General features: G+C 45.5%; 1 protein-coding gene across 3 annotated transcripts; it reads left to right on the top strand.

The window, feature by feature from the left end:
• Positions 1-376: 376 nt before the first annotated feature.
• LOC311321473 (uncharacterized protein) lies at positions 377-4,604 on the top strand. Of its 3 annotated transcripts, none has more exons than XM_084453459.1 (8): positions 377-839; positions 1,963-2,071; positions 2,337-3,030; positions 3,327-3,544; positions 3,642-3,698; positions 3,812-3,896; positions 4,079-4,219; positions 4,440-4,604. In XM_084453459.1, exons 2-8 carry the CDS (start codon positions 1,973-1,975, stop codon positions 4,496-4,498), a joined length of 1,353 nt encoding a protein of 450 aa, XP_084309585.1. In that variant the 5' UTR covers positions 377-839; positions 1,963-1,972; the 3' UTR covers positions 4,499-4,604. The 3 variants fall into 3 exon arrangements, with proteins under 3 accessions (XP_084309585.1, XP_084309584.1, XP_084309586.1); XM_084453458.1 differs by having other exon boundaries at positions 377-946; XM_084453460.1 differs by lacking the exon at positions 377-839 and adding an exon at positions 1,534-1,635.
• The last annotated feature ends 5,900 nt before the right edge of the window (positions 4,605-10,504 follow it).

Below are 10,504 nucleotides of genomic sequence, written 5' to 3'. Positions count from 1 at the left end.
GGACACAAATAAAACCAAGCCCTCACTCCAAGGCTCATCATCACTATTGTGGAAATGGGGAAACTCCCAACGCTCTTCAGAATGTGAATTTTGTTTCAATGAGCAGCAATTCATCATCTAGTGATGACCTATGTGGTGATATATATAATGTAGAAAGGACTATGATAATGGTTACTGTTTGTGACAATTTTTACTTCTGCATTCAGTTTTTGGATGAACCAAAATCTAAACCTCAAATCCTAAATATAAAATGGCAGTGTCATTCCACATACCGCCACAAGAGAGCAGAGCAGAGGACACTTGCAACTCGATTGCGCAATCGCCTGGCAGCTTCAAAATAACTAAAAATCCCTTCAGTCCTCGCCGGGCGCAGTGGCGTGCGCCTGTAATCCAAGCTACTGGGAGGCTGAGGCTGGCGGATCGTTTGAGCTCAGGAGTTCTGGCCTGCAGCGGACTATGCCGATCGGGTGTCCGCACTAAGTTCGGTATCGGTATGGTGCTCCTGGGGGAGCCCGGGACCACCAGGTCGTCTAAGGAGGGGTGCACCGGCCCAGGTCGGAAACGGAGCAGGTCAAAGCCCCCGTGCCGCTCAGTAGTGGGTTCGCGCCTGTGAATAGACGTTGTAGTTCAGCCTGAGTAATACAGCGAGACCCAGTCTCCTTTTCTCAAAGGACACTGCCTTTTCTCAAAGGAGACTGTTTTGTCGCTTGGACAGAAACTTACAGTGGACAGAGAGAATAGTCTACATTCTCGCAGTGCCCACAGAACCGTGCTCCACGATGAAACGGGAATATTTATGACCACATTGTTTCAAGAAGAACATTTGCAGACGTCATACGGTGTGTTGTAGGCTATATTGGCATATTTTGCCTCATTTTAATGTTTTTAAGCAGGAGAACATGGAGGAGAAAGTACAAGAAATAAAGACACAGACCGCCTCCTACTGGTAAACTGTGATTATTGCCTGTGTTTTTCAAACACTTACTCGAGAGCTCCAATAGTAGCCAGTTGTTCTAGAAATGATTGCATGACTATCTTTCAAACTTCCGCATCACATTCATGGAAACTCAATAACACAAGGCTTTGATAATGTTCAAAGTAGGCTACTCCACCAAGTTGTTATTGATGTAGGTATTTTAATTGTGACTGCTTGGTTCAAATGAATGTCAACCTAGATTGAATATGTTTTACTTAGTTATTACATCCATCATACAAGTCGTAATAGAGTGAAATTCTTGGGAACTCCCTCTCCCTCAGGGGAGAGGTTGTAAAGAGGACTGGACTCACAACCAGTCTTATTGCTGTAATTTATGAGTAAATCTGGATACAATCACCATGACATGTTAAGCAGGTAAAAAAAAGAAGAAAAATTAAGCAGGTAGCTTACCTGAATTAGCTACACTATGACGTAATAGATAGCTTTTATTTTGTGCCGTGACGTTTGTAGCCTACTTCATTATGACAGAAACAGACGATAAGAATAACGTCCAGGTTTCATTTTTATCAGACGCTGACAAACATTTTGGATGTATCAAATTTGTTCCCAAAGTTGTATTTCTTCATTGAATTCATCGCTCGAAAGACTGGATGTCTGTAGGGTGTCAAAACTCATCAAGAGGTTTTTACGGGCTCTAGGTAAGCATCAGGTCCGCCTGGTTGAAAGTGAAGGCCTATCGTTAATGGTTTGTTTCATGGCAAATAAATTAAGCGTCGCAATCTAGAAAATTCCAGAAAATACATGCATTGCAAAATATATATTTCAGTCTGATAGGCCTATTGGCTAGAGCGCATAACTTGCGGTCTCCAATTTTTTGCTCCCTAACCAATATTAGAAATTATCTGATTTAAAATGTAAGAGATGCCACTCCAAGGGTTAGGGGTGTGAGTACTAAGGGGTGTGAGTAGCCTACTAACACACCTGACTACTTCACCACCATCTTCACATCACCGTCTTACCTCCAGCTGCAGGACCATGGAGGATCTGAAAAGCTACGCAGAGAAGATGTCTCAGAAGGGGCTGGAGCAATACCACCTGTGGTGCTGCGTGGCAAACCTCAGCAAAAACATCAGAGTAAGTGGCAGAATCACCCTAGGGATGATGTGTGTGTGTTTGTTTGTGTGTGTGTATGTGTGTGTGTGTGTGCGCGCGTGCGTGGTGTCTGTGTGTTTGTATGACAGGACCAGGAGATTGATAATAATAGTTGTGTTGATATTTATCTTAAATAAGCAGGAATGTGCACTCACTTGAAGAGGGTCAGATGGCCAGATGGTCAAGTCTTTAGCCCATTAAAGTGTTTTTTTTTCCTACTAATACTGTTTCTGAATTTCTCCCACAGAAGGACAGCCTGGGTGAGGAACCGTCAGCCTTTGATTCATTTGTTGTTAAAGAATCTATGATTGGTGACAGCTCAGAGACCAGGCCTCCACAGGGGGGCGCCCCCGCACCACCCCCACCAGAGCTCCTCAACTACCCCGTCCAGCCCTCTACAGCCAGTCTGTTACCCCCCTCCACCAGCCCCAGCGCTGGGTTCTTTGAGCAGCCGCCGGCCGCGGAGGCCATGAGCGGCACGGACCCCCGGTGTGCCCACTTCTCCTACGGGCCGCCTCTCGTAGTCCTCCACCCGCTAAGCCCTCCTACACCCAGCCTGCCCGCCTCACGTGACCAGCCCTCACTGGACCTGAGCTGTCTGGAAGGAGGCCTGTTGACCCCGAAGGTCTCGGACGCCACAAAGATTTCCGCCACCAAGACGATCCTTGATGCACCAGTGGAGGTCAGCTACCCGGGAGGGAACCCATCTCATGGATACGCTGACGCCTCCCAGCCCTGCCCTGGTCCCTACACGGGCTACACCGGACACCCCCCGGCCCCCGCAAACTCCCAGGCAGGGTGGGGTCAGTGGGGTCACATTATCTGGACTGGTGATCAAAGAGGTTGGCTTGATACAATCTTTTATTTTCAGAGCCTACCTTCACCGTCGCCTGCTCCCCAGACAGGCTTCCATGGAGACGCATTCTACTCTGCCAGAAAGGGTGATTTCTGTTCATTAAGACAGAAAATGTCTGTTTTTTAAATAAGATATTAGCTTAAGTAGCTATTTGATAGCCTGGTGAACCATCTTGAATTATATTTTACTGCACTGTGACAGTGGTGTTGCTATTCAAGGATGGGTTTCCAGGCGACCATTTTGGCACACCTTCTGTGGAACGTCATAGCCTGCCCATTAATGCCTGTTGAACTGTCTTTAGCGTGGCAATTCACTACAACATAATCATTCAAGACAATGAAAAAATGCTGTCTAATCATTCAAAATCCCTCCTTGTCACAGATCCTAGGAGCAGCTATGCGGACTGTCTGCAGCAGCAGCAGCAGTCCGGGCTCCCCAGCCAGTCAGCGAGCGTGCTCCCTGGTCAGCAGGACCACTTCCTGGCCACTGCCCAGCGAACCCCGGGGCCTCCAGCCCAGACGAGCAGCAGAGGCTGGTTCCGGTGGCTCTTCCCGTGGGGAGAGAAGAAGGACCACCTGCCCAGCGACACGGACAAATCTGTAAGAGACCCAAGTCTTCTTGTTCCACAGGAGGTGTTTGGCAACAACAGGTAGAACTCGTGATGATTTTTGATTCTTGATTCTAACTCCTCCTCAGATTGTCTGGGATGAGTCCCTCCAGAAATGGGTGGACAGGAGAGCAGCTTGGGAGAAGGTAAGTGCTTTAAACTGCTCTTTCAAAGTATATGATCAGTATTATTTGTAATGTGTGAAGTGTGTATTTGGGGAATTTTTTGATGTTATGTTTGATTTTGGGGGGGTTCACAGACAATACCCCCTTCCCAAACAACCACCCCACCAATGGGCAACGATGCAATGCAAAATGGAGTCAACAAGTACTCTGTAAAAGCAGGTGACTACACAAACATGAAAGCTATGATAGCTAACATACAAGCAAGAGATGCAGTGAATGGTGGATAACATATTGTTGTTCCTATGAGGTTTCTGTAAGCTCTTTTAGTTACACTTATCCAGTCCTATTTCTGTGTGTGTGTGTTTCTTGAGAAGCAACCTGTGTTTTCCTTTCTCCAAAAGTGCCAGTTCATCGCAGATGGGCGTATCCATCTTGGAAAAACTGTTGGCCTGAAGTGCCGCGTGGCTCCGCCCCCCCGCCACCTGTCCTCACACCCTGTCCCTCCACGCCGATAACCATGCCGCTCCTTCCAGCCCCCCAGGGTAAGAGGATAACGGTTCTCTATCACAGCAGACTTTAAAGCACAGCAACACTACTTATTAGAGTTCTACCTGCTCCAGTATTTATAGAGATCCTCGTGCTTCAAACCCAGCACCGCAAGAAAAACATAAACATGATCATGATGGGTCCCAGGCAATGTCATAGAGTTGCATGAGAGTGTCTGTGTGATGTGTAATAACAGAGCGCTCCTCCTCCCTGCAGATCCGTTCAGCTACCTGCTGGCCCAGTCCTGGTACGGTCATGGGGCTCGGCTCTTCTAGAGACGGGACGCTGGACCACACCGGATCAGATGAAGTCTCATGATCCTGTACTCATTACAGCATTCACTTCTACTCATCTAATCAGAGAGAGAGAGAGATAAAGATATATAGATACAATAGATAGATAGATAGACAGACAGATAGATACAATAAATAGATAGATAGATAGATAGATAGATAGATAGATAGATAGATAGATAGATAGATAGATAGATAGATAGATAGATAGATAGATAGATAGATAGATAGAGGTACTGTATTTATGATACAGTGACATTTCAAGTATAGGCTGTATAGCTGTAACTGGTCAATAAAGCACTTCGAAAGACTAGAGGAAGTTGAGGCAGTAGCAAATATTAATTTTTGAGTTGATTCATCTGGAACATTTCTCAAAGATTCAAAGCCGACTGCCCACCTGCTTAACAAGCTAGACGCTAGTCATAATCAATTAATGGATTTAACGTAATGATGACCACCACACGACCAATGTCGGTAGACTTTGTTGTTGTTACAGCATGTGAAGCTATCAGTATACTTAAGCTGAATATTTAGTATTATGTAGTAATCTTAACCAAGTCTCACCCCCCCCCCCCCCCCCCGTCCCGTCAACAGCTCGCGCGTCAATCAAAATACAAATTATCTGTCGCGCAAGGTGCCCTCATTTTTCACTGAGCACCTGCCCCCCAAAATGTCTGTGCATGCCACTGTCTGGCACTGTGACAGTCCGTTAAACAAAGGCTTTGTTGTGACTCCTGGTCAGTAGTAGCAATAGGAAGGTCGTGCCCTAAAAACCTAACCAAGCCTAGTGATTACGTGCCTACCGGTCAATGGCAGGAGGAAGGTCTTGCCATTAAACCTTCCCCTCTGACATTTAAAATCCTGTCCATTTCAGCAACATTCTACAATACCTAAACCAGCCTAAAGAATACATGTATACCACTACAGACTATATTATAGGTTGATTATAAATTCTATTACAATCCACTCAGGAAAGGGCGCAGAGAGGAGAGGAAGAAAGGTTGTGGCTTAAGTTAGGTATCAACAGGTTAGTCCTCACCTGGGGATCGAACCTTGATGTCCCGCATGGGAGCCAGATGCTTAATCCACTACACTACCGAGGAACTTGATACTGAAGTCATAGTGTTTTTGTTCCTATGGAATCTCTCCTGTACTTCCCAAAAGAGGGGAAAGGAGAGTGAAAGGAGGGAGGGAGAGGGATGGAAAGGCCGAAAATAAATATAGGAATAAACCCATAGGCTAGCAGAGGGTGTTGGTATGGTTTCCCAAATTCGTCCCCAACAGAGAAATGCAGGTCAACATTCTACGGAGTAAGGGAGGGAGGGAGGGAGTGACAACCGGACAAACGCTATACTAGGTGCGCTGGCTTACAGCCTAGTGTTGGTTGAGGTTAGAATAAGGGTTGAGGTTGGGACAGGATCTGACCTATAAGGCAAAGGGTAAAAGTTGGAGTGAAAGGATGAACATGTGGAGGTTTGAGGTATTGTCCCATAAAATCATCCCCACCGGGACCTTGCACCCCAATCTCACACGTGGGAATCCATTGCTTTCACCCCTACTCTACTTGTGCAATGGAGATCGGCAAATTGATTTTGGTATCCTTTATTTTGGTGTGCTGGGACTATGGCCTCTTGTGGTGCCAAGAGAGAAATGGATGTCAACATTCAACGGAGGGAGGGAGGGAGTGATAACCAGACAAACGCTATACTAGGTGCGCTGGCTTACAGCCATGCACAAAAAAGAGGAAAGGAGAGTGAAATGAGGGAGGGATGGAACGGCCGAAAGTAAACATAGGAATAAACCCACAGGCTAGCAGATGGTGTGGATATGGTTTCCCAAAATCATCCCCACCGGGGGCCTTGAACCCCGATCTCCTGGGTGGGAGTACGATGCTTTCACCGCTACTCTACTTGTGCAGTAGAGATCTGCAAATTGATTTTGGTGCCCTTCTTTATTTTGGTGTGCTCCGACTACTGCCTCTTGTGGTGCCAACAGAGAAATGCAGGTCAACATTCAACTATGGTGCGCTGGCTTACAGCCACGCACAAAAAGGGCAGGGTTATGGTTTCAACATGATATTACATTTCCCCAACATGCATAATCAGCTGATTCATGATTTTAGCTTCAGATTGATACCAAACATTGCTAGGTTGACTTAACAGCATAGAACCAGTTATTTACAACACACAGTAACACTTGGTTACAAATACAATGCATCGATGCCCATACTTTATTCCTAGGGCTTGTTCTCATGGTGGTTGCATCACAGAGTTGGGAGAAAGTAATTGAACTTTATTAAAGAAACAAGACAAAGATTGTTCATATTCCTTTGTTTCACTCTGTGAGTCTGCTGGGAGAGATCTTCATTGGAATGTCACGCCCTGGGTTTATTACCGCAGCGGGAGAAGGTAGGAGGACCATTGTGTGAGAGGAAGAGCTAATGGTTCCCAAAATCCCATTTCAAAGGACCAGTATTTGGGTTTTGTGAGGTTTACTTTGATTTCAACAGGAAACAGTCTTAAGCGAAACGCGTCCCTCCATGCGTGACCTCGCATTGATTAATCACTGGGTAGGGGAGATAGGCTCTGTGCACCAGCTACTTCCTGAAAGGAAGTGGGCATCTTTATTTCCTGTCCTATACTATTGGATTAAGTGATTTATCAGGTGTGCGCTGTGTGTGCCGTACACCTGATCAATCACTTGTGTTTTGGGCATAAAAGGGCATAGGGCTGGGTATCGATTCGAATTTCAAGAATCGATTTGATTCCGATTCACAAGGTTCAGAATCGATTATCACAATTCAATTCGATTCGATTCAATATCGATTCGGTTAGTGTTACTAAAACCTGTTTGTTTTTTTAGCTGTAACCTTAATTACATGACTGCCAAGTTATGCAACACATCAATACTAGGGGATACTGATTTCCAAAAATGAATGAATGAATGAATGAATCATTGAATTAATTAAGTTAAGGCTAGGGGTTAGGGTCTTCCTTAACCCTAAACTCAATGGTGTTATCGCTAAACTGCGATAACACCATGTTGCGAAACGCATAGACGCGGCCGGATCAGGTGGAGGTCGACGAGGTCCTCCTCCTCCTCGCAGCTGCGGCCGAAGTCGAGGGAACCGGTGCGGCGAGGAGGGCCCGGTACCTCCTCACCCTCTATGTATGCGCTGTGCGCACCGAGACAAGAGAAGCACAGCCTGTGCAAATCTCCGACTAGGCCTGCACACAACACAGGTAGTTCTGACAAGAGCTTTTGCTGCAGATGATTAAACGGACATGTTGTTAGTTGACAGAACGGCGACGAAAATTCCAGCTTTGAAAGATGAGTGAATCTTGATGAAAAAGTAGAACAACACCGCAGTACGAGTTCAGTTGCAGCTGAATTGAGAAAGAGGGTAAGATGGTGGTGGCCTGGAGTCGCTAGCCTGATCTTGCGAGCTCTGCCGAAGCCAGGCTAAGATGGCAGAGCGGTTTTCACGTTTTATGGTGGTTTGGACTGCCCCATCCTGATTGGCTGAGGCAAGTGTAAGTAAAAGTTCGGAAGGGTATACCAATTCATGGGTTTCAAATGTAGTCCTAGACCTGCCATATTGGGGACCAACACGTGTTTCAAATTAATGAATTAGTTCTACTACATAGCAGGATTCTATGCAGTAGAGCCAATCAGTTAAATTGAAACACCTCTGTTGGTCCCCAATATGGCAGGTCTAGGACTACATTTGAAACCTATGAATAGGAGCGAATCCCCAGGCTGCATGAGCATTTACAATTTACACATCAAAATAAAAGCATTGTATTAAAAAAAAACAAATGTCCAGCGTTTTTCAAAGTCGAATGGAAATGCCTAATTCAAACCATCAAGTGACATGATTGTCCATGATGACGGACCTACGCTCCTTGATCTGCCCTCAACTCTAATCTATCAACACTAAAAGTTCCTTTCCCTCTTACATATTTAGCTAGCCTATTGTAGATGCTACAGATCCAAGCCATCTTCTTGAGAATGTGTGACCTATAGGCTAGTTGTTGTTGGAACCTGTGTCTACTCAGGTTTCAAATGTTGGGGTGGATTTGGGATTCACAGTGAATTGGAGATTGGAAGGTAGAAAATTAACCCTTTTAGTAAGGTGAGTAGAGTGGCAACATTTTGAATATTAATTGGATTTTTCCTATATTACTAGAAAGCGCAGTTTGTCTGCTTTCAGGAAGTGATGGAATGTAGGAACTTTAGATATTTTGTAGTGTTTTTTGTTGTTGATTATTTTAGAATGCACTTAGAAGTCGATTGCGCAATCGTCTGGCAGCTTTAGAAACGCTGAAAATGGCCTCGGTTCTCGCCGGGTGCAGTGGCGTGCGCCTGTAATCCAAGCTACTGGGAGGCTGAGGCTGGCGGATCGTTTGAGCTGTCAACTATGATGATCGCGTGTCCTCACTAAGATCGATTCTGGTTCTCCTGGGGGAGCCCAGGACCACCAGGTCGTCTAAGGTGGGGTTCACTGACCGAGGTCGGAAACGGAGCAGGTCAAAGCCCCCGTGTCGCGATGTAGTGGGGTCGCGCCTGTGAATAGAGAAATGCTTTCCTTGCAATACAGCGAGACCCAGTCTCTTTTGTGGTTTTTCAAAGGACGGTTGTTTTGTCTCATCCGGACAACTACAGATCTTCTCTTTTTATTTTCAATACAGTGGACAGACAGACAAACGTAGCGCCAACCGCCACAGCGCCAACCGTGCTCAATGAAGAACCGGGAATATGTATGACCACTTAAGCAGAAGAACAGGGAGGAGAAAGTACGAGAAATTAAGGCATGCGACCACCTCCTCCTGGTAAACTGTGATTATTGCCTGTGTTTTTGTGCGTTGGCTGTAAGCCAGCGCAGCTAGAAGAGCCAATGCCCCATTGCCCTGGCGTTGTTGACCTGCAGTTCTATGTTGCTACCACAAGAGGCAGTGGTCCCAGACCATCAAAACAAAAGACTATGACACCGTTCATTTTCAAAAGCTCCTTTGGCCTAGTGGTTATGGAGCTAGTTTGCTGTGCTGAAACTGCAAGTTCAAAACCCACAAAACTTATTTTTTTTGTCCCTGGATGTTATAGAAGCTATGTTAAAATGTGGTTACCTGGTGGTTGGTTCTATGTCAGTTATTGAATTTATGTGGTAGAGCCACCACCTATAAATAAACGAGCGTGGGTCATATTTGTTCATTATAGACCCTTTTACAGCCTTCCAGCACAAGTATGCGCGCATTCTTGAAACAGAAATAGGGGGAGACAGACGAATTCAGAGCGAGCCGTATTTTAGTGCAAAGACTAGTATTTTATATACCATCAAGATGTCTGGCTGTTGCGTCTATGGGTGTACAAATCAGCGCTCTAGTGGCAAACTTTATTTGTTTCAAGAGGAAACCGGCCTTTTCAGAACTGGAGTCACCTGTGGCTACAAGCCATTAAGCGTACGGACTGGACTGAGGACATAATCAGAAATGCCCGCGTTTGCGGTGCCCATTTTATATCAGGTAAGTTATTTTCTCCTCCCTATAGCGCCCTAAAATACAGCTGTCGGTGGACACGCAACCTTATGCATTTCAGATTGATCATGTTGGCGATGTGTGTGAATTTGTTGCTATGTGAGAGATAAGGACCATGTCGTTGACAAGCTTCCCCTTAGGGTGTCAGAACGATGGCTTATGAATGCAATGTTATTATGTTAAATACAGTAGCCCAGAGATTGTTAGCACTGGCAAGGCTATTTCAATTTGATAAAAAGGCGTTGTGGTGTTTAAGCATGAGTTGTCGTGATGGACTTCGTTTTGGTGTGGAATTATAGTTGTTTACGTTTTGATAGGAACAATTAAATTGTCCCAAGTGTTGCAAATTATTGGTACCCCTACCAGTGGCGATTGCTCCTATAAGCCAGGGTAAGCCTGGCTTACCCATACAAATACAAATAAAACTGGATTTTTGCGAATCTTTCCTTGCGAA

The sequence above is a fragment of the Borostomias antarcticus genome, assembly GCF_949987555.1.
Source record: "Borostomias antarcticus genome assembly, chromosome: 19".
NCBI lineage: Eukaryota > Metazoa > Chordata > Actinopteri > Stomiiformes > Stomiidae > Borostomias > Borostomias antarcticus.
This window is presented reverse-complemented; position numbering and strand designations above follow the sequence as displayed.

Bases quoted from the DNA above. Each gene is read 5' to 3' on its own strand.
- LOC311321473 (XM_084453458.1), top strand. From the start codon at position 900: ATGGAGGAGAAAGTACAAGAAATAAAGACACAGACCGCCTCCTACTG. The intron at 3,545-3,641 runs GTAAGAGACCCA...ACTCCTCCTCAG, and splicing joins CCAGCGACACGGACAAATCT to ATTGTCTGGGATGAGTCCCT. The intron at 3,897-4,078 runs GTGACTACACAA...TTTCTCCAAAAG, and splicing joins CAAGTACTCTGTAAAAGCAG to TGCCAGTTCATCGCAGATGG.